Source organism: Parasteatoda tepidariorum, chromosome 9 (assembly GCF_043381705.1).
Source record: "Parasteatoda tepidariorum isolate YZ-2023 chromosome 9, CAS_Ptep_4.0, whole genome shotgun sequence".
NCBI classification, from domain to species: domain Eukaryota; kingdom Metazoa; phylum Arthropoda; class Arachnida; order Araneae; family Theridiidae; genus Parasteatoda; species Parasteatoda tepidariorum.
This window is the reverse complement of record NC_092212.1, coordinates 24,202,833-24,228,261: the sequence shown is the minus strand read 5'-3', so window position 1 is coordinate 24,228,261 and position 25,429 is coordinate 24,202,833. Positions and strand designations below refer to the sequence as shown.

The window sequence follows — 25,429 nt, the reverse complement described above, 5'->3', positions numbered from 1 at the left end:
GGTTTAATGGACATACAAGGATGGATGTTATAAGGATGTTTAATGGGCATATAAGGGAAAAACAAAAATTGCTGCTGTTTTGAAGCAAAAAAAGCAGTTTTTATCATTTTTAAAACATACGCCTTATGAAAATTTGATTTTACAGAACTGCAATGATTTTATTGAAAGATGATTTTCATGTTCTGATATAATAATAATTCCATTCTCGCAGATTTGAATTTAAAAAATGGCTGATTTTATTAGTATCAACTCATATCCAGGAATCTTCAAATCTATTTATAGATTTGAAAAAAAGTATTGTTTTTGTCTGTAATGTCAGAGAACTTAATAAAACATTGACACTATTTGAGTCATTATTTATATTTTATACACATATTACAAAGTGAGATAGTAAAATGTGACTTATATATATATAATATGTATATATATCTACATGCATACAATCCTTATAATTTAGTATCAGCTGTTGTATACAGCCAAAAAAAATAGATACAAAAGCATAAACAAATTTTGATCAAAAGAATAAAACTTTAAAAAATAAATATTAAAATTTAACAAAACAGTTTTTTCCCTCTATGGAAATCAATGTGATCTACTTCATTTCCTAAAATTCGCAGATCAGATTGCTTGTATAGTTATTTTAGAATGGGCATCACAAGTAAAAACTTTATCTTTGCAGCAGGTGGCTTAGATGTCATTACGCTCTTTCTAAGGTAAGAAATAAGCGTCTTATAATAATTAGTTTATAGTGAGCACTAGTTCATCTCTCTTCCAGTGTTAGTGTTTCTTTTGGATATAGTTTTAACTCTTCTAATGTTTCGTTTTCATTTAGTGTGGTGAGCTGTAATAAGAAAAAAGAAACATTAATAGTGATTTATTACATTTGCTAATTTACTGTATCATATACATGATTATAATAGAGAAATAAAAACTATTATGATTTGTCCGTAATTATTACGATTCCATAGTTGAGATTAAGGTCTTATTGATGAGTAATAAGAATTACACTTTTTGAGAATTTCCTTAATAATCAGTTTAAATTATTTACTTCCCCCCTTAACAACCAAGAGTTATTAAATTTTGTTGCTTGCTGCCACTGCAAGTGCAAATTTTGTTGTTGTACGATAATTTTTTCCTGCCTCTCACACAATTCTAAAAACAAAAATAAAAATGATTTGATAGAAACAAGCAATAAAAAAATATGCAAGCATATTACGTTTATGATTTCAGTCTAGATTACAGTCTTCCAGTTGGAAAAAAAAATACGATGTTTGAGAATTTTCATAATCTGTTTAAAATAACTTTCCTCCTTCTTTAAGAACCAAGAGCTATGAAATTTTGTGGTTTACAACAAATCTACGATAGTTTTTTCTACTCTTTTAACAATTTTAAAAACAGCAAATAAAAAAGAAAAACAATTTGATTGAAACAAGCAATGAAAAAAAAACAAGAAATCTCATCTTTCCCCCTTCCAACAAGCTATTCTTAAACTTTATTCCTATTAGAAACACAAAGAGCATAAACTCAAATCTGAAATGCTAGGAGCAAATATTTTTTGTGGTTTAAAAGCAGGATTTTAAAAAGGCAATAAGGGCTAGTTCCAATTTATATCAAATATATTATGATTAGGACATCGATTCCACATAATCAAGATAATTTTATTATAGAATATAAAATTTCAGTATTGCATGTTTTTTAATTTAGTGCACTCATCTAAATACTTTTTTTTAACTTAACAGTAAATTTATATATATAATTTTTATTAACATTATGTACCTATATAAAATTAAGTGTAGTTGGTCTATAAGAACTCCCCTTGCCTCAAAGTCTGAGGCAGTCTGCTGCCAAGGAAACAAGAAGAGTGTATTTCAGGGAGGGTAGCTGCTCTTCACTCTAGTGCTTAAACAATAAGCCGAAGAAAAGGATTCCCTTTCTCTTGCCAACCCGAGCCAAAACCTGCTCTAACAGTGACCATTCTATAAATATTAACTGTATATACTTTTGTGTTATTGTGTTTATAGAATACTGATAGTTAATTTGGAAAGTTGTCCCCTCTATAAATACTATTAAAAATAACATCACAAGCAAAATCATTGAAAAATAATTTCTAACATCTATATAAGAGCTTGAAAATAATGAAATCATGCCAGAATAGAATAACAAATTTTTTTTAGGTGATATATCTTTTACTCGTACGGATTTTTATTTATTTGTAAGAATTTTTATTTTTTTAATTTTATGGATTGTCATTTATTTATTTGAAATTAATAAAAGGCAGAAGTGCAATTGTGTAAAAATAAAAAATATTTCCAGAAGAACTATAAAGTTCTTTCCATTGCTTGCTTTGCTCACCAAATCCAATTGACTATAAATAGAGTGTTATATCCAACTTAAAAAAATATTCAAGCAAAACATACCAACCTTTTTAATTGTATTGACAGAGATTTTATTCTACAGATTAACTTTTTATTAGGATAAAAACGTAATCATTCAATCAGTTACTTTGCTACTCCAACCACAAATGTGTTTTTTATTCATATTTAAATTTTAGCTTAATTATAAAACCTTGTAAAATGTATTCCCCCTTAGAGATAATTTTACAACAGAACAAAAAGTAGGTTTCTAATACTGCATTACAATCTTAAATAACTATTTTGTATTTGTTGTTTTTTAATTGCTTAAGTTGACGTAACACAGTTTTACTCACAATAAAGTAAATATAATTCTATGTCATAATTACTTAATATGAAGTAACATTTTTAATTTTAAAATATGCCATACTTAAGGGGGAAACAGGGGGCAATTGTTCAAAGCTTGGAATTGTTCAGTTCACAACAAGAAGTTGATGTTCATTTCAAGAAATGAAATGATTTTCAATTTTAAAACTGCAGAGGATATTTTATATGCATATGTGTGTTTTTGCAATATTCTACAATTTTAGTAAAGAATTTCTTCACAGTACATATTAATAATAATGAAAACAAGCAAGCATTCAGTTTTAAGTTTAAAAAAATGGAAATTAATATTTTAATGTTTATTACAATTGATATTTTAAGAATAAAAGGTAAATCATAGTTTTGAAAAGTATTTCTCTAAAAGATTATAAAATATGAAAATGGGATTTGGGAACCTGGTATTTACTAATACCAGGACGAATTTTGTCCTGGTATTAGTAAATCCTGTGTTTAACCTTGGTTTTAAGCTTTTATTTTTAAAAACAATGAAAATCAAAATGCAAAAATAACTAAAAATAATAATAAGATGGCGTGATAAACAAATATTATTTGTAAATGCAATTAAATAAAGGATAAATAAGTAATTAACAGGTAAATCCTGCATAGGTTTTATTAACCTCAAGATTAGAATATCTTTGTCTGTTAACAACCATATGCTCAATGAGGTCATATATCAATATTTTGCTCAATGAGGAAGCATGGAATAGTAATTATTTTTTTACGATATAAAAAGAAACAAATTAACTAAGAACATTTTGTAATCGTGAACTTTTTAAAAAATACATTATCAGAACATAAATTTCAATAGAAACAGTCGAATCACAAGAAGGATGTTAAAATATCTAAAATGTTAAATAATTAGTCGAAACATATTTTCATTTTATAAAAGAAGAAAATTTTCGAATTCAGAAAAATGAATTTTTCACCTCATTAACTTTAAAAATAGCTTCAATTTAACAAACAAAAGTGTTAACTTACATCTCGGCGAGGCCAGCTAGCCAGCACTTTGTACTCTGCAATGGGATAGCCTTGGGAGGCAATATACGTTAATAGTAGTGATAAGGGTGTGTCAGCTGTGAAACTCCGAATCAGAGTCTCCCCGTTGGGTAATCTGACTCTTATATGACTCACTTTAGAGGAAGTGTTAGCAGGTGGTTCTGGAGGTAGTTGTTCTGCTAAAGATCTTCTGACAGCCTAAATAAAACGAAAATATATATTAGATTTTGAGTATTTAATAAAAAATTATCATGGTTTCTACTTTCTCACTGATTTTATCAAATTTCTCTGATTTATTTAACCAGTGGCATGAATTTTATTAGCCAAGTCTTATTCTTATGCAAAAAATATACAGTGTAACGTCCCATATCCGGACGTCCCTTTTCCGGNCCCGCCGATTCCGGATACGCGACTTTCCACTGTATTACAAAATTCTTATGTTTGCAATATATTTTTTATGTTTGCATTTGAGTAGAAAACATAGATCTCTTTTTTTTAAAAAAAAAAATTACTTTAAGATTAATCTTTCTTCGGAAAAAAAATTGGACTTGGTGATACTTTAACCCTATGAGCGCTAGTCCCAGCCTTTTCCGAACTTTCAGATACACACACACAAAACAGTTTTGTAATGTTACTGAATGGGAAAATCGTGCATGTCAAAAAATATCTATTCAGTTTTACCCAGGGACTCAATGCTTGGAGGATCGAACTCAATTTAATTCATTTTCAGTGACTTTTTGGGTATTTAAGTTGCATTAAAAATAATTGAAATTTTACAAATATGTCCAAATATGGCTTAGAACATAACACATACATGAATATTATGGGATAACCCTTCAACTTTTAGCATAAAATTATTTTTAACTTTTCTTTCGTTTTGTTTTATGGGCTTTAATTATTTTGACATGCAAGTCACAATTTTAAGTCAGAGTAATTTGGGTAGAACTTTAATCGTTTCAGTAGTTAGGTATTAAAAAAGAATCAAATAAACTTTGTGAGCTTTAAATTGTTCAACAATTCAATAGTATTTTTATGGTATCAATTTAGTCACAGATTTTGAGCAGCCAATCCAGAATTAAGATTCTCATTTCTTAGTGCTTAGCTTTGTTATTCTAACCCAGACTTAGAAAACAAAGAAACTTGTTCATATATTAAGAGAGATTAATAGAGAGGGAACTTTGATTTGGAACTATTTTTAATGAAGGTAAACCACATTTGTAGAACATGGAAATGATATAAAATTAAATTGATAAAACAATTTGGTATAAAAAAAAATTCTATGTTAAAAGTTTAAAGTTTTTAAAAATTTAGTTACTAACAATGAACAGCCAACCTAGACATAGAATACAAAAAATCTTATCACCCGAATATTAAGTGAGACTAATTTTAGGGAATATAGATTTTTAAGGAAGGTAATCAATATTTACATAACATAGAGAGACTGTAGAAAAAAATCGTGAATAAAATTCAACATACACTTTATTTTAAGCTTAAAATTTTCAATTTGATTTGATATGACTAATTGATTTTTGATTTGATATGACTAAACTAATTTATTAGCACGCTGAGAAAAAAAATACTTTTTACCAACAGCCCTAGACATAGAAATCAACTTTCACATTTTGAACATTGATGAATGATTTATTGGTATTAAAAATGACTTACTCAGAATGATCAAATTGACAGATATGATAAATACATTTTAAATAATTTAATTCTTGAGTGATGATAAATACATAGTTGAAGAAAGTTCATTACATTTTTACAATCAGAGTTTCCTAACACAACAAAAATGTCAGAAAATTTAATGCTTTAGATACTGAGTGATCAAAAAGCGATTGGCAATTTTAAAATGCAGTTAAAGAAAACACACAGAAAATATAAATGTATAATTTACTGTGTTCTGCTTAGAAAATTAGATTTGATTCACACCAAGATACAAAATCAATTATAAAATTCATTAATAGATGCTGCTGTTAACTATAAAAAAAACTATTCAGCAAAAATATTTACCTGGTTTTCAAAGCAAAATGCAGTAAAAATTTGTATCAATTATAGTAAGCAGAAGAAATTTTAAGATCGGTTCTAACTAATAACAGTGGTTTTTGTAACTAATAACAGTGGCTAACTAATGACTAAATAACAGTGGTTTTTAAAATGATTTTTTCTTATCACAGGAGAAGTGTAACAAATAATTTTCCTATGAGTAGCCTTCTCAGTAAAACAAATGTTAGATAACAAAGTTTCACTGCATTTAAAACCATTTAAAAATTTACTTTTTGAAGTCAGATACATGTTATAATAGATTTTTATTTCCAATGAGCTGCACAATCGGTCTTGCCAATGAACAGACCTAGTGCGTTCTCTAGAGGTGGTATCCATTCTTTCAGGACCACCACAATGGGTGAGATACCGTTGATCTTGTTAATTTGGACGTCTAATTTCTGCACACTAGATGGCAGCACCGAGACTCTATTTGGATGCTAAAGTGCACTGGGAATTTAATTTTGCCGGAAATGCCAAGAGCCAATAAGGCACCCTAGGGATCTTTTACATGCCGCATAATAATACGACACGGCCGCTGAGGATTTTCTGCATCCCGAAAATCAGGTGTCTGAGCCGGGGATCGAACCCGCAGACTTGGGCTCAGAAGGCCAATGACAAACCAACTGCTCCACCCAATGTTATAATAGATATGAATATGAAAATGTCTCATCAACAGAATACATAAAACATGTAGAATTTACATGATAACCTATAATTTCTCTTTTGTAATGTTGTTAGTTCTAACTATCTAAGTCTGAAGATAAAAATAATTTAAATAATTAAAAATTAAAATTTAAAAATAATTAAAGTTAAAAAAAAAAGACATTACATCTTTAACAGCTTCTTCATGTTGTCGCATTAACTCTAATTCTTCTTTTTTCATTAGTTCTTCTTCTTCTTGTTTCATTTTTTCTTCAAACTCTTGTCTTCGAGCCTCCTCCTATAGTAATAATTAAATTAACACAAATAAGAGTTATACATTAGGTCTTTCCTATGAGAGATAAAAAGAAACTACAAATAGGAAAGTTGAAGAGAAATCAACATTTTGAGATTCAATTATTCCTGTAAATGGAGTTTTCCATGCACAAAGAACACATATTTTGTCTTATATGTCACCTTAGAGCTTTTAGAATAAATTTTACCTGCAACAAGACATTAAAAAAAAAATTCCTAAATTATCTATGAATATTCTATTGTTTTTAAAAAGTACAAACTTTTCTTTTCAATGAATAAAGTAATATCATTTATCACTTAATTACAGCAATTTTAAAATATGGATTAAAAATGCTTTGGTCGAATATTCCAATTAGATCCATACTTTAGACCAAATATGCAAACCTACTCAGAGCAGATTGTTTTTTTTATTTTATAATAACGTTTTCTCAAATTACAGCTGTCTAATAGATGACAGCACTGTACAATTGCATTTTGCACAATGCTGTTAATGTAGATGATGGTTTTCCTTCCAATATTATAGATTCCATCAATCTAAAATTAATTTAGCAATTCACCAAATTCTCTAATTCATCTTTAACAATTTGATTGTTTCACCTTATTATCTGAATATCAGTCAGATAATAGGCGATAGTCAGATAATACTGAATTACTAAGATTTTGAATAAATTTCAGTTTAAAGCAGTTTTCTCCCCTGTAAACAAACTAAATTTCACCAATCTTAAAGACTCTAATGATGATATTAATAGTTAGGGTATATACCCAAATTTCAATATGGCCTTGCTTACATTGGAAAAACTAAACATAGCCTTTAACTTCAACTTAAAGGAAATGAAAGATACAAATTCAGGATATTAGTCGATATTCCATCTCCCTCCATAATTGGAACTCCAATAATAGGTTTGAGTTTTGTTCAGATAAAATCCTTTAACACTGCTCTTTATCTACCGAACTTGATTTCTGGGAATCATTTTGTATTTTGAAAAATTCTAATAATTTAGCCAATGATCTTCCTAGTATCATACTGTCTCGTAACGTTAGAAAAAAATCTATTCCAATTTAATCTTTTGCACTCTAAGGTTCCCGTTAAACACCCTCTTTTTTTGCTTTAAAATTAATCTAATATTAACAATTTTACATTATTACTGAAGACACTTTAACATATTGAAGACACTTTAATTTCAACAACTTTAAGTAATTCCTTCTTTTCTTTAAAAAAATGAAAAGAAAAGTTTTATTACAACCTGTTGACTTTCTTCTTTCTTGTTCTTCTAGAAAGAACTAGGATTACTTATTACCACAGCCTTACCTTAAATTAATAGTATGCCAATTTTACTCCTTATTATTGTTTGTCTTAGGCTATTAGCAACAATATAATTAACCAACAATAAATTGTAACAATTATGTATTTCATCATTAAAATTTCTGAATTAAATTATTTTATTAAGCAAACTTATTATAAATTTACTTTTGCTCTGTCAGCTAGGAGAGAAGCTTCATAAGCAGCATCTTGCTCTCGTTTTACTTTCTCCCGTGCCTCTCTGGCTTCCTGAAAATACATGTTTTCTCAATCATTAAAAGTACAAAATTTAGGAAAAAAAATATGAAACAGAATAGAATTTTACCTTTCCATTTTAATAGCTTTATAGTATTATTGTTTGTCCTCAAAATCGAGCTATGTTTAATTTAAAATACCTCCATTATTTTTAACTTAAATGGTGTTCATTTTTTATTAGCGCTTTTAGAATACAAATTATTAACTAAGAATAAAAAATGATACCATTTCTATAGAAAAATTCTCAGACTTACATTTCTTAAGTTTTAAACTAATAAGATTTGTAGAGAATTATAAATAAATAGATGTTGGGATCAAATTAATTTCTCTATAAAATTTAATTTAATTTTGTTAAAAAAGAAAAGAAGAAAAAAAGGATTTTTTATTTTTATTTACTTGCTTGCATAGCCCAAAAGCAAATAAATAAATTTTTAAAACAAACAAAAAGAAGAAAAAAGAAACATTTCTTAATTTGATTCATTTGTAAACTTTTATAGTTCTAAGAAATGAGGGGAAAAAGGTGGGATTTTTAAATAAGGTTATAATTGTATGAACACTCTTTAAAAGAAAAGCAAACAATTAAAACATTTTCATTTAACTTTTTGTAAGAAAAAAAATTTAATGCTTCCAACAAATCAAATTTTCATAAAATTTGGGCAAAGAAATAGATTTGGTAAAACTTTTATCATCCTTTAACACAGAGCTCTATCCAGTTAATTGAAAATTACATTGTCATCACTTGAGATACGTAACTCCAATTTAAATTTCAACACTCTAGCTAATTGGAAAAATAATGTAAATTTCAACTGACAATAAATTTTCAAATAAGGCATTTATTACTCATATTGTTTATATTTAATTCCCCTTATATTCACCTTATTTACATTTATATTCATATTATTTTCAGTCATATTAGATACCAGTGAAAAAACAAAATATGAGAGAACTTTCCACACATTAAAATTACTGAGACAAATTAAAATCAATTTTCCTTTCAATTAAAAAAATCAAAAATTGTGGGAATTATAATTATCAACACTTACTTCTTCAAAAATTTCTGATTGTACCTCACTGTTAAACACTTCTACAGCATGGATTAGGCGAGTCATAAGGTCATCTAAGCCAACATTTCCTTTAAAAGATACTTTGTCAAGCATAATTTGTCAAAGATAAATTTTCATAAGTGATATGAATAAATCTCTTTAAAAAAAAAGATGAGTAAAAATTAATTAATATTGAGAATGAGGCGGCGGAAGAGAAGATTTTAAATAAATTCTCATAATAAATTTTCATCTTATGTCGTCAGGGTTGACTGGTTTAAACAAATGTCAATTTAAACAATGATTTAAATCATTTTTATCTTTTCTTTAAAAGACCAAGTTTGTTTAAGAGAAAAATCTCTTAAATAACCAAAGTTTTAATTATTTACATAAACATATATAGTTTAATTATAACCAAATGAAAAATAGTAAATTGTGCAATAAAAAATCGTTTTAACCTGGAATTTAATTTTACTAAGGCGAGTCTATGTTAATTGAAATGAATAAATGTGATAAGTAATTTTTAAAAGTTGATTACTATTGCTCTTCAGCTAAAGGAGTTTGCAGTAAAAGAACTTAATTAAAAATTATTGAAAAATATTCCATAATCATTTCAAACTTGATCAATGTATATTATTTAATTTGATGCTGCATTATAAGCATTTTGATGTACATAAATTATATCATATTTTCATAAAATGATACCTAACCTTAACAATATCAAAGTAACATGTATCCAAATTTTGATTTTTTTTCATAAGAATAAAAATTGAAAAAAATTCAATATAGCAAATATATATAAACGAATACAGTCGAACCTTGACCCATTGTTTCTGCATCATTGTTTCTGCATCTACATATTTTGATAATTCTTTTGTATCTAGCTTTAACATCAACACAAATTTTAATTGATTAACCTGACAAAATTACAAAAAAAAATGATACCTAAGCTTAACAATATCAAAGCAACATAAATCCAAATTTTGATTTTTTTTATAACAATAAAAATTGAAAAAATTCAATATAGCAAATATATATAAACTAATACAGTCGAACCTTGACCCATTGTTTCTGCATCTTGTATTTTCTCATATATATCGTTCTGTTTTAATGGTCTCAACTCACAAATGTTATTCCCATAATGTTAAAATCCATTTAGATTGTTTTTTGTAACTCGTAGATTCTCATGCCTGTTATTCAGAAATTCTGCAGACAATTTTTTTTTTAAAAAAAAGAAATTATTTCGTTTTGAGAAGAAAAATAGTAACTCCTGATGCTAATGAAGAAGAAAATGAGGATCATATTACACTTTGATGAAAACGTCTAAAACATCACATTTTATGCTTATCAATTGATGAAAATGGTGAAACATGATCAGTTCAATGTATAGTTGCAAGATATACTGATGAAGATCGCAAAACGGAACCACAACCAGTATCAACATCTGCAGAAGGCTTTGACGCCACATTCACACTAACTTACAGAAAATAAACAAAACAACTATTTGTAACCAACGTCGAAAATTTATTATTAGTTTTGGATTGAGGGGGAAAAAAATGCTAAAAAAAATTTCTAAATATTTTAAATAAATAAATGTGATACTGCATTCATCTTTCTTTTGCATTGTAAATATTTTTGCAGTAGTGAGCATATAATTTTTTCAAATAAAACATTTTATACTCCTAGCAAATTTATTATACTCCTAGTAAATTCATTAAGTCCATTACTTGATATTTTATGTCGACCCACTTTGGTAATTTTTCTCTTACCTATCGTTTACAATGAATGGTTGAGAAATGATCCATTGAGGCTCTATCATTTAGTAGAAATAAACGAGCCATGCTTGAATATCTAGGTCCACATTGACAAAAAAATAAAACTTGTAGAGAAAGAAAGATATGCATAAGAAGGAAAAAATGAATATCATAGATAGCACTATGACAGCTTTAAACTATAAATATAATACAATTTTTTATGATTGAAAAATATGAGAAAAAAAATTTTGAAATTTACCTGGAATCACAGTTAGAACTTCTGGAGAAGATCTCACTTTTGAAATAATCAAGAGGGCAGGTAAAGAATCTAGAGCTAAGTTTTTCACAGTATTCGCTGCTGGCATTCCAAGATGTTGAGAGAGAATCGCAAGCAAGCTACAATACAATTAAAATATTAATTACAATTAAATAACTTAAATTACTAATATTTATATCAGATAACTTAAAAAGCAGTTACAAAAAGAACAAAATCATTATTACTAAATCAGCACTAAAATAAAGTACACTTTTCTACTAATTCTAGCAGTTAAAAAAATTTAAATGAGTCTGATTCGCCATAATTTTTAAGTACCATTTCATACAACAACAAATTACACATATACTGTAGAATTATTGTTAAGTATAATAATAATTGAATTAAAAATTTCTAGTGTATTGAATCTTATCTTTTTTGTTTATTTTTGCATGCATCACAACACATGAGTCATATATTAATTATCATTATAATTTCTATGACTGGATAATAAAATGTATAAACAATAAAATTTTCAAGAAAAGTAAAAAATTGTTCAACAAACAAATTTCCACGATGATATGATACCAGATATTAAACTATAGACTATAAAACTTTTAGGAAAGTCAACAGACAACTTTTTATGATAAAATCATGCAAGATGTCAAAGCTACACAACTTTAAAAAAAGAGTTGCTAAAAGAATCTAAGTACAAATTTTTTAAATAAAAACAAGTGCTTTCATTAATTTAAATTTGTTAAAATTGCACAATTACAGACAATTTTTTTTATAAAGATTTAATCACAACGTGTTCAAAAGGCCAGTATATTTGGAAAAGCTATGCTATAAAATATTTAACAATCAGTCTACATTTTAAACATGTATTTCCTTATCATGAGCAAAACATTTTTAATTTAGTAGACCTAGATTTTATATTCATGAAGGTATAACTATTTCATTACAAAAAAAAAATTTTACCTTGCATTTTATTTCTAACTTACCTGTTAGGGAGAGATTAATGAAATACGCTGAATTTATGATTAAAAAATGTAGGTTGAAACTAAAAAATAAGACATTAAAAAATGAAGTAGCAATTTGTATGGGTAATGCTCATACAAAGAGAAAAAAAAAAGAAGAAAAAAAAGAAAGAAAAGTTCAGAGTTACGTACACAATGTAATTTTATTCTTATCACATCCATTTTGAGAACTGTAAAAATTCAAATGTTTGCCATTAAAAGTTATTTCAGGGATTCCTTAATCCCTTAAAGGACAAATTTAAAATTTTTTTTAAAAAGCCACAATCTAAAACCTTGTTTTGGATAAACAAGATTTTAGATTACATTTTTTAGGTATAACCAGTTTACAAAACTCGACGCATGTACGAAAATATAAATATAAAAAAATACAGACAGCTGACTTATTTTTACAATATAGGGAATTCAAACATAATTCTTCACTTTTAATTTAAATGAAGAAAAAAACAGTAAAAAAAAGCACAATTAATATATTTTTATCTGAAAAAGAGTTGCAATATAACACTTATAACTTATACTTACAATGTTTTGTTGGATTCAAAACTAAGGTCCCATGCCCATGTAACAAAATTTAAAGTCAAGTAACTGACTACAGTTTCAGTACATAAAAGTTGAGTGCAGAAAACATTTGTTAAAACACTAGCATCATGGTGGAGGTATATAGCTAATGGTCTCCTCTATATGAAAACAAAATACAGTGATACTGAGTAAAATATTCAAGTACTTAAAATTTTTTGTTCAAAAAATATTTTAGTATAGTACCTCTTTAGCAGGTTTGTAACAAGACACTTGGAGTGCTTCTGCTAAAGTACCTTGAAAAGAGGGATGGCAAGTACCATATCTATAATAAAAGGAAGATGTTACAAATAAATAAATGCTTGAAAAAAAATCAAAGAATAATTTTCAGATTTTTCTGACAGAGAACTATTGCTTTTCAATGTGGTCATTTTTAACACTTAAAGCCTGGAGATGGTCTCCATTTAATTCAAAGGGATGGTAAATGAAAAACTTCATGAATATTTGCGCAGTACTCGAAATTAACAGTGGTTTATGGACACGGCCCGCCTTGTAATAATAACTAATTATCTCAACAATTGATAGATCACAGTCAACATAGTGCAAACAAATGGTGGGATGTTTCGGATTCCTGCACCAATCAAAATAGGAAGGGAGAAATTACAACATATCCTCCCCCCAATTTCAGAAGAGAAGCTTGATTACTAGGTTCTAAGAAAATTGCCAGTTTCTATGCAAAGGTAAAGGTTAAAATAAAAGTCAAAATCTTCAGTGGAACAGCAATGAATTTCTTAATACCAACTTAATGTTTTGATTTTTGCAAACTGCACCTTTCTTCTTTATTTTTCTTCAAGAATGAACTTTTTGGAAAAATGTTTTTTTTTTTTTTTTTTTTAATTAANTTTTTTGAAACCTTAACTTGATTAACAGTTGCTTCATTAATGTAGGACAGTATAACACGGGTAGGTAGTGAAAAATTGATGAAAAAAAATTTAAAAAATACAACCTATTGTAATAAGAATAGAAGAGACATATAAATAAGCAACTGATAGTGGGTACATAACAGTGAGACTTTTTAGTTTACCAATGAACTAACAACTAAATGTTCTTAGTTTCTAACCATGCTTGTGTTTAACGATGGAAACCATTTCAAATAGATATAATTTACAAACCTAACAATACATAATAAGCAATACATAATAAGCAATTCATAATGAAAATGAGTATTATTCTTAGATTCAACTTAAAAATAGACAGTTTTCAATACTATATGTAGCTCCCCAGTTCAAGCTAGATGTTATAATCCTAACAATATGTAACAAACAATGTATAAGAAAATTGAACATTATTCTTAGAATCAACTTAAAAACAAACAACTGCATAAAACAAACTTTTTTCACTTGTTTTTAAATGACATTAATAATGCATGTAGCTCACCAGTTCAGGCTAGATTTTATAAGCCTAACAATACATAACAAGCATTTCATAATGAAAATGAGTATTATGCTTAGATGCAACTTAAAAACTAAGAACTACATAAAACTAATTTTTCACGTGTTTGTAAATGACATTATATGGAAAAACCAAATGGATAATGATCTATATCAGGGGCTTCCAACTTACATGAGGCCGGGGGCCACAATTAAAAACACAAGTCAAATGGCGGGGGCCGCAACTTTATCAAAATTTTATGTAGGACTCTTTTATGCTTGAAGGAACATCAAATATTACTGTCAGATTTTCACCAAGTTGTACAAAACAAAAGTATTGAATTACAAATTAAAATAAGAAGTAGATTTTTAAAAATATTTAATTGCATATTAAAAAATTCGGGCTACAATAACTTTAATCTGCACCCGTATTAAACAATTAATGTGCAACAGATATCTAATTGTTAAGATATAAAACTGTAAAAAGGTTGGTATTAAAACTTACATAGTAGCACGCAAAATGTTCAATGACAAAATTGAGGTTTGTCTGCTGCAACCACCAGAGAATAGATATTTATATTTTAAATTTAAAATTTACAAATGTGTATATAAGTATTTTCGTCCAAAATTAGTGGTTACAAAAAGTTAAATCGGAGAATTTCTTTGAGAAAATTTCTGATACACACATGCTAAATTATAATCACAAAATACAAAAAAATTAAATAAAAAAGAGCAACATACACGATTATTTTTGTATTTGAATAAATATTTTCTTGGATGCAGAACTTGAGAAATAAATTTTTTTGCACCGTTGGTATGATAAATTTCACAGAAACGAAGAAATTAGGTTTTTATTAATGAGAAAAGTATTTTAAACCCATATAGATTTTTTACGAAATTTGTCCACAAAAAAATAACAATATATTTTAGTTCGCGGACCACAAAAAAAAGCTTTGAGGGCCGCCAGTTGGAAACCACTGATCTATATAACATTTCAGAGAATTTGAGTTCAGAGAATTTGAATCTTAAAGTTTATATGTTGACTCTAGGAAATGAGAGTATGCATAGCTTTAATTTCTTGTCTGCAAGCTTCCAGCTGTTAGTTTCAAAACATTTACATTTTTGTCATTTCAATTTCCAATGCAAAAGACATGTTTTTAATGTTACTTGTCAATTGTTAATTGCCTAATATACTTAGATCAATCTTTCTCTACACTCAGAGATGTTCCCTTAAATCCATCTCTTACAGAAATCTTTGGAATCAAAAGATAAAGCAAAATTAATGTTGTGCAGCTACGTTAGACCAAAAGAACTTTACCCGATAAATCTAAATGTTTTTTTTTCTTTCCAAAAATGCCACTTTACCCTTCTTCCACTAATAAATAACACCATAAACTTATATACCTATTTTCAAATTCTGCTTCAAAACTGCTCAGAGCTAGAACTTCATCTTCAACCTCTTCAGGCACTATTTTGGTATAGATTTAGAAAAAAAATAATTAGTAAAATATTACGACTGAAAAACTTTACTAAAACTTTTAAAGAGGATATATATATATCATACTCAGTGGTTGTATTTTTCTAGAAGAACTAGCTTGAAACATATCATCATCAACCCCAAAACATTCAGCAGCATCTTCAAATTCATTTTCACTTTCACTTGAAGTAAGATCAACAACTAACTAAAATAAAAATAAATCCCACTCAACACACAAGCAAATTACTTCCAAGTAAAACAGAGTTTTCAATTATTAAAACTGATACAATAGCACATTCATCTTTAAAGTTTTTAACAGTTTTATGATAATACAATGAGTGAGATAAAGATTTCTAACGTGTTCATTATTAATTTGAATACATTAATTCAAAGCACATATAATAAAAAATCAAATTGCATTCTAGAATGGACACATATTTATGAATTATAATTAAAATTCATTTATTTATTACTTCAGACCTTTCACAACATCTTGTTCAGAATTGAGTTTGTAATCAAAACTAACACTAAAAATTATTCAAATTTCATGAATGAAAGAAAGCTATAGGTGGATATAAATAAATCAAAATGAAACTTTTACCTGTTTCTTAGAATTTGTTTTAGGAACCTCTTCACGACAAAGAATTAGTTCTAACGTAGCATCAGGAAGGTCCATGTCAGCAAGTTTAGTCTTCAATAATCAAGAAGGAAAAAAAAAGAATTACTTAAACGCAAATGTTTAAAAAAAAATCTATGATCAAAGAAAGAATATAATGCCGAAATTGTTTTAAGAAAAACTATTGCAAATGTTAACTTTCACTCTGCACAGCTTTTTTCGTCATAAGTTTTCAGAATGCCCAGATGTGTAAAAAACACAACCCACTGGGTTTTTAGGTTTTTTTTTTCAGTACTTAATTGCGATGTTTCAAGGATTAATTAGGTTCTTTCAAACTTGAGTTTTTCATCATTTTTTTAATTATTCCTTATTATCTTAGAGTAAGTCTTGCTGCATTAATAATTACCATTAACTTAATTCATAATTAAATCCTTAATGACCATAATTATTAATACATTTTATTATCAATGTCATTTACAATGATAAATTAGCAATAATATTTTAAAATACAGTAATAGGATTCAACTACCTTTGTAGGATTAACCAATTCTGCTTTATAATTATGAAAAACAACTATATTTAAGTGAAGAGATAAATTACTTATGTAAATTCAAATTAAAAGCAGCAATTTTCAAAGTAAATTTTTAACATGAAAAATGCATTCATGAAATGGTGCATTGCATTATTAATCAAACTGTATTTTGTCCTATGAGATGTGCAATGAAAGAGAGGTTCTAGAATAAGCTCTAGTACTACATCAACATACATCAGAACAAGCATTGTAGAAGTATTTCATCAACTAAAAGGTGAAAAGTGCTATATAATCATCTGTAACTGTAGGTAATAAAGCCAAGAAAAGAAAAATATAACAGTAATTTCAATTGTATTGTGAATCAGTAGCTCAAATTTTTTTGAGAATACCTTAGAACAATTGTTTCACTTTGTAATATTAGTTAACAAATTTAAAGCACAAAATTAATTAAACATCAATTAAAATTTTTAAAGCAGAAAAAATATAGAATTATAAATATTTCAATGTATGCAGTTTGTATTTTATTCTATCATAAACTTATTACCTAGATTTAATTTGTTAATAGTAAAATGCTATTACGAAAAAACCTACCAGGTTTTTTTTCAGGTTGGATAAAATTAAAACAACCCTGTGAATGACGGAATTAGAACCATTACAGACTACACTTGTTTTTATTAAAATATCACAGGCACTCATATTTTTCTAATACATGATGATAAAAATGATGTAATTAATCATCATTCGATTCAAAGCAGTTCAATTAAGCAATAATTTTTTACTTAAGGTTAATATAAATTTACATTATCAATATTATGTAAACACATATTAAATTATAACTCACACAGCAAAATGATTCATAATTCCATTGATATTTCTTCAAAATAATTTTTTTTCTACAATTAACCTTTCCTAATCTGAATTACTGACGATATTTCTTATTATTCTAAAAATATCATTATGCATAAATAATTAAGATAACAAAATAAAAATCTAAACAAATTGTAAAGTGCATAAGTTCAAAGCTTTTAAATATTTTCACTGTAATGATACTTCTTTGAATAACAAAAAATATGGTACAATTATTGAAAAAAAAATTAAGGAATTATAGAATAGAAAATTAAAAAGGGGCTTAAAATGCCTCCGATTTCACCAGCCTTTAAAGAAAGAAAAGAAACTTAATTTTGAGTCTTTTGAATAATTAAGATAAACAAAAGTTATAATTATACTCATTTGGGATTAATTTTCAAAGGGCATTCTTGACAATGAAATATCCTACAAAATCTTAAGCATAAAGACTTTTTTAAACATGTGCCAAAAAACAAAGAATACAACAAATAAAAATTAAAAATAATTAGAAAATTCTCTTACTAGCAAAAATTCAACTACATGTCTTTAAAGAAAAAAAATAATAATTAAGCCTCAATGAGTTTAGAATGATAATTAAAGCTGAAATGCATAAATACATTAACAACATATCCAGATAATACAAATATGAAAAATAATGGTCTATCACATGAAGTTAGTAGATATTTCATAATTAAAAAAATAAATAAATAAAAAAATTAAAATATATAATGATTAAAAACTTACTAAAACTGGCTGGATGCAATAAAAAGTATGTAATAAAAAATACTACTAACATTTTCATCTTTTACTGAGTCTGGCCATCCAACCCAACGCTGATGTCGAACTGGAATGTTTGTAACATCTCTCAGACCTTGTTTTATCTATAATTTTAAAAAATCAATTAACTAATAGATAATTGAAAACCTAATAGATAGCAAAGTTGAAAATAATTTCATTCATCCTAACTTTGAAAAAATTTAGTATTTACAATCAGAAACAGATCTGAATATAAGATTTTATTTCATACTTAATTTCAATTCCTTCTTGTGTGTTTTGATTCCTTTCTACAATAATTAGCTTGAAAAGATAATCAGCTTTTAATGTCAAATAAATGATTTCAAAATTGTGCACTAGCATTTTTATATCAGGTAAGCAGGCATTAAATTAGCACTACTCTAATGCATTATCTGCTTCAGAAATAATTGACTGGAGACATATATTATACCTAAATTTATACCTCACCTATAGTTGTGAAAACTTTCATCTTGTCGTCTTGAAATAAAAAATGTTTCCAACTTATTCCTAATTTGTTTCCTTGAATTAAATCAAACTATAATAAGTTTTCTATTTTACTCTTCTATAAAATCAAATTTTTTAAATTTTTTCTGTGTATAAATTACTTACATCTCAAATTGTTAAAAAAAAACTCTTGAAAGGCACTTGCTTTAAACATCTTTCAGCTTTTTTGTTTAATAGTTTCGCGATAGTTAAGCTGAGAATCACAGTTTTTATGCTACCAGTTATCTGTCTTACCGCACAGTAAAAAAGTGACAACAAAAGAATGAAGTCTATTAAAAATGCTTCGTCAAAATGCTGCACTATAGTTATCCCTATCTTCTACAGAAAAACAAACAAAAATAAAACAAATAATAGATAAAAAATTTCTCAATTTTTAAAATATAAAGTGTTGAAAAAAAAAGACGAAATTGACTTGCCTGATAAGAAAAAGAATCACTAATTCAAAACTCACAGTTCAGTATAAAGTAATTCAGTTTCAATTCTTTAAATTTCGGTTTTCCATTTATATTTCATAGCAAATATTAACAAGTTTTAGAACTTAACAAATATGTATAAAAACAATATCTAATAATGTATAGTAAAAAATACGATTTTTGATTATCCTTTATCAAATCTATTAAAGTCCCCCCTCCCCCAATAAGAACTCAGTCGAAAAATACTTTTCCAAATACTTTGACGAATATTTGACCAATTATTCGACCCACAGAATATTCGCCTAAAGCGCAGAATACCCTGTTAGTGGGCGAATATTCGTTACATCTTTATTTTTTCATAGAATTTTATTTTCTTGTGTGCTGGAAAGATTGGAGTTGTATATTGATCATTGAAGAGCAGCATTTGGCCCAATTCCAATCCTACTATTAATACAGTATAATTATGGCTTTATATTTTCATATTTTAGCACAAAATTTTACCAAATAACATTAAATTTCTCTTAGTGATAGCTAATCTTGGAAAGCAAATGAAAAAAAAAATTTTGAATTGGAATAGTAAAATGAAAAAGTGGTGGCTCACCTCTAAAACAGATTTTGATCCCGGAAAGTGTAAATCATATTCTTTATTATTTGTTGTATCAATAATGTGAAGTCGATAATCAGCACTTAAACGATTACCAAGGCTAGATCTATTTTAAAAATAATACATCAATATTTAGAAAATAAAAAATATATAGCTAATGTTGATAAATTAGAAAAAGATAAGATACATACGGATCAACAGTTACCGAGTGATCAGGAGCAAGGAGGAACAAGTTTGAACGTTGAGGTAAATGCATTGTTGAAAGAACAGTCTGGAATGAAACAGTAACATTTGAAAGAAAAAAAACATGACCACCAAAAATCCTGATTTTTTTTTTTTTTTTTACTTCTCACTCCTTTGTGTTGCATTGAATACAAGATTTGAAAAGATATAATATTAAACATAGAAGTTTAATCAGTATGCGTAGTCAAATTTTTCAACAAAAAATAAGCACCTTTTAAGCACTCAAAAAATATTTTTAAGCACTCTAAAAATATCATAATTAGTCATGGTTGTCAAGTTTTTGACAATTGATGGTTTTATCCGGTTTTATTTACAGCGACAAAGACGATGGTGCATCACAAACAATTAAATTAACAAGAAAAATTTAATTTTCTATCGCTAATAGAGAAAAAAAATTGACAATGTTTAGTTGGTCCCCGTAATCAGCAAAAATTCGAGAGATTTTTCGATTCTATCACAGAGGGTGGAAAATGAAATCTGAAATTGAGAATCTCATTGAAATTGAGAATCAAAAAACTTTATTTCTGAATTTAGCTCAGTATACACAAGTGCAGACCCGCAAAGTATTTCATCAAACATGTAAAACAAATAGTGTTTTCATACACTACAGACTGACGATATTCCGAAATAGATTGGGGTTGAATTAATTGTGAAAACGTTGAATAGGACAATGTCTTTTTGCATAATTTGTAGCAAAAATCAACACGGTAAAAAAAAAAATCACATTTTGGAAAAGGGAAAATTAAGCACTTTTTAAAAACACCCATGGAATAGAGCACCCTTAAAGGCTTTTAAAAAACTAAAATCAAAAATAAGCACCTTTAAGAACTTTTTAAAAACGCTACGCACCCTGCTAATACATAATCAGAACTGGCAACTTTTAATCCAACAGAGGATGCCTATTCTAAGTGACAGTGAAAAAGATAATTGAACTACAACTGTAGGTAAAAATAAGATAATTGAACTATAAATGTAAATAAAAATAATCTTAATAATTTGCCAGGACATAAACCTACTATTATTTGATTAACTAGCTAACTAGAATTTATATATATAATTTATTCATTTATGTGTAGTGATGATCAAAAACATTTTAAACAAATTTAAAAATTCAGTAATTAAATTAAAATTTATAGATTGTATTACCACTTAGAATATAAAAATGAAGTATTATGAACAATCTGCAATAGTTGGCAGTGTATATTCAAGGTAAATGGAATGCTTAGATACTTACATCATCTGTAATGAGATCAGTGAAACCTGTCATGTGCCTCCAACCTGAAAGTTGTTGTCTACATGGAGGAACTCCTAATTCAGCATGTAAAGCTGACTTTATAGCAGCTGGAAAAAGAATAAACGTATCAGAAATAGAAAATAAATTCAAACAAATTAAATTTGGTAAAAGGAAAATTACTTATTAAAACTTGTTACTTATAGAGAATTTTAAATTAACATAGTATATAAAATAAATATATTTTTAAAGCAAATTCTTTTTACTTGCATTTGTGAGTAAAAAATGAAAAGTTCTTTCAGAAATAGGGGCAAATTAAAAAGAAAAACATGTAATTATCTAATCCTTCATTCTTAGTTCTTTATGATAAAAAAACAATGAAATAAATTAATTTTTGAAACAAGATAGTTGAGTATTTATCACGTAATTAAAACACAACAGTATACCAGCAGTAAATCAACTAACAACTACGAGAAAAGTATGATTTTTAGAAAATGATGATTGTTTGAATGCAGTAAAACCTGCTATTATAATTAAAACACAAATGTCTTACTCCAGGTACCAAAGTAAATATTAGTATGGTGCAAAAATATAAAGAGAAAAGTTCTTAGGTGCTTCGATACATATTTTGAAAATAAACCCTTAAGACATTAAAAAACTAAATTCAAAATTTTAATATTTTAAGACAGATGTTCCTTTCTGTGCCTTGTTCCGTTTTAAATAGAACTTTAAAAATTTACTTCATTATTTGAAAATCTACAAAAAAAAATCATTTCTCCGAAAGAAACAGATTTTTTCCAAATCAACTGGAAGAAATTCCTTTGGAATAAATAAATACCGAACATTAAAACAATTTATTTAAACAGCTTTTAATTGAAATTTAATTCAATTATTAGTATCAATTTCTAAGCAATTTAATACATCATTTTTAAATAAGTGAAAACTAAGCAACAATTGGAAAAAAAAAATTTATGAATTTCTTTCAAAAATCAAAGCAATGACGGTTTCAATGAAGCAACTATTAGAACTTATGCTAAGGTACTTTTAAATAGATATTTTTATATAATCTTTAAGATAATGAAAACAAGAATCCTAAGAATTTATGAAGATCACAAACTAATTTCAAAGGAATTTTCATAATCAAATACAGCTAAGAATGAGTACTCAAAGCAACTTTTAGAGATTATGTTTAAGGTACTTTTAAATAGATATTTTTATATAATCTTTAAGATCACGAAATAGACCTAAGAATTTGTGAAGGTAAATTTTTATTCATAAGTTTAGAATTACTTCCACTTTCTCTAGTTTATCCCGGAATAAATAGTTTTTTTCTGCAAAAAAATCAAAAACCTGAAGACTTATAATAAATCAACAAATTAAAAACCCTTAAGCTGTGTGGAACAACCAAGAATAAATGAACGAATAACACATCTTGAAAACCTTGGAAGATAAAGAAAAAAATAAAATATGACATGAAAATACATTTTAAATATTAGCATTAATAATATATGGGTCCAAAAAAGTATGAACATACCAACAGTCTCAGAGTCGGGAACTTCTAAAGGAACCACATTTTCTTTATATTGGACAGAAAAATTCAGCAGTCGAGATACCAACTGCAATTCATCAGAGGTTGGCATGGATAGTAAATTACCAGGAGCAGCAATGCTTTGATTGATTGTATTTTGTTCCCTACCAACACTGTTACCACTAACAGAAAATTCCATGGGAACTTCAATATCTCTTTCAAATGAAAGAACTTGCGGATCAAGTAACACACTGTTGACTGCATTCTAAAGAAAATATCAAAGAAAATTTGATAAAATATATAGAAATAATTATTAAGTCAGGAGGAGTTAAAAAAATTATACAAGAACTAATGACAACACTTAATGACTTTAGAACGTGTAACCATCATCAAACATGATCTTTTCCAATTTTTCTAAGCCTTCTGTCACTTAACACAATTTAACATTGTTAACAGATATTAAAACAAAATACCAAGAATAGGGTACCCCTTCAATTGAGCTCTATAACCTGGAGTGATTTTACTGTAATAAAATCTTTCATTTCCCTATTACTTTTATCACAATTTCCTATTATTATTAGAAGATTTCACGTTAAAGTCATTTTCGCTGTTTCTGCAACAACAAAAATAATAAGAGAGCCCTGTAGTAAAGTTTTACTGTTGCATAAATATTTATATCAATTTAATACTCGGATAGAAGTGACTTCAGTATTTTTAAATAAATAATTTATTTTTCATAAAAAATTAAGTTTAAATATACAGCTCAATATTGATTTTGGATTACATTTCAATTTTTTTTTCTTTATAAGTTTTAGTAAGAACTAAAAATATAAAAGTAAACTGTACTTATAAAAAAGTATTAGTATTTGTTTTCTATTTTTAAGAGAAGGGAATTTCAATAGACATATAACCTCAGGTACAAATTAGATCATACTTGTCACTTACAATTGACAGGCAGTAGATAACAGTTTAAAATTACATAAATGCATTTCAAAGACACAGAAAATTGGTAACAATTTTCATTACTTTTTTTAAAAAAAATTGTATTTATCTAACTGAATATTATCAGAGAAATTGACTATCATAATCATAATGGTAAAAAAAGAGAGCTTTTTATCGGTAATTTACATTCAACTTTGAACAAACTGAACCATAGGAGTGTTTTTAGAAAATGAAATTTCTTAGAATATCTTTTGAAGATGAAGTTGCTTTTAAAAAAAGTTTATGAAAATTTTCTAGCTTAATCTAAATTATACTCATAACAACTACGCAGTTTAATGTAGTCTTTTTAATAATAAAGTAATCATTTGTAAAAAGTTTCTTTATTTAAGATGGGTTCTCATTTAATCTGGGCATATACTAACCAAGTTCAATGGCATTAAAAACAAATGTGAAATATACATACCAATAAATCCCAATTAGAAGCCTCCAGGTGCATTATACATTCTCCTAAATCATCAATTCCTGTGCATGACTGTGGAAAAAATTAAGTTTACCAATATGGAATTCTTTTTTTACTACTATACATTAAATTTCATAATAAATCAGATACACTTGAAAAATATATTTAAAAAAAAAAAAAAAATTCAGTTCATTATCTATGGATATTAATAATTACAAAATTACACACAGCACATATATCCATTTATAAATATCTTTGCTTTTAAAAAATGCATAAAAATATGAAATATATTTTCTTTCAGACAGTTTAGTATCAATCGATGTATTTAAAGAATAAAATAAAGAAATATCCAAAAAAAGTAAATAAAAATGACACAAAATCAAAACTAGAAGTTTAAAAATATTTTAAAAGAAAGTTTAATTAAAAGCTTTTGTGTTCTTGTTTATATAATAAAGGAGTGAAATTTTAGATGCTTACATAACAAATAAATAATAAAAAACACTTCTGAACATTAAAATGTCAAAACTAAATGTGAAATGGATTAGATTAATTAAATTTTAAATATTAAAAAGAAACATCAGACAGTTTGAAAAACTTTAGATGAACAAATAAAAATTTAAAATGAGTTGTCAAAATATAAACAACAGTCACGTTTTTCAAGTGAAAGTGTATTTTGAGAATTCTATACCGAGACACACATGAACATACTTGAAAATCAGCTAGAATTTGCTCTCTGTTTTCTTCCATCGCAGTTTGTGTAGTGGAGGAAATTTATTTGTAATCAGATTTTAATTACAATTTGTAATCTTCAGTACACAATACATTGGACTGCATTACAACAGAGAAAGACATGGAGAATTGTTATTAGCGATTAGCGACATCTACTGTCGAAATAGAAAATCAGTAATATAGAATAATAAAAAAA

At 26.8% G+C, this 25,429-nt stretch overlaps 1 protein-coding gene across 1 annotated transcript; it reads right to left on the bottom strand.

Moving 5' to 3' along the window:
* Window positions 1-344: 344 nt before the first annotated feature.
* On the bottom strand, window positions 345-25,414 carry LOC107443209 (Fas associated factor casp). The gene is made up of 18 exons (XM_016057003.4): window positions 25,213-25,414; window positions 24,508-24,576; window positions 23,109-23,367; window positions 21,578-21,684; window positions 20,292-20,371; window positions 20,098-20,206; window positions 18,579-18,665; window positions 16,392-16,481; window positions 15,878-15,995; window positions 15,718-15,781; window positions 13,130-13,208; window positions 12,890-13,044; window positions 11,340-11,476; window positions 9,330-9,418; window positions 8,200-8,280; window positions 6,607-6,717; window positions 3,714-3,929; window positions 345-841 (listed from the first exon to the last, which is right to left on the bottom strand). The coding sequence occupies exons 1-18, from the start codon at window positions 25,249-25,251 to the stop codon at window positions 761-763; spliced, it is 1,971 nt and encodes a 656-aa protein (XP_015912489.1). The 5' UTR covers window positions 25,252-25,414; the 3' UTR covers window positions 345-760.
* Between the last annotated feature and the right edge of the window lie 15 nt (window positions 25,415-25,429).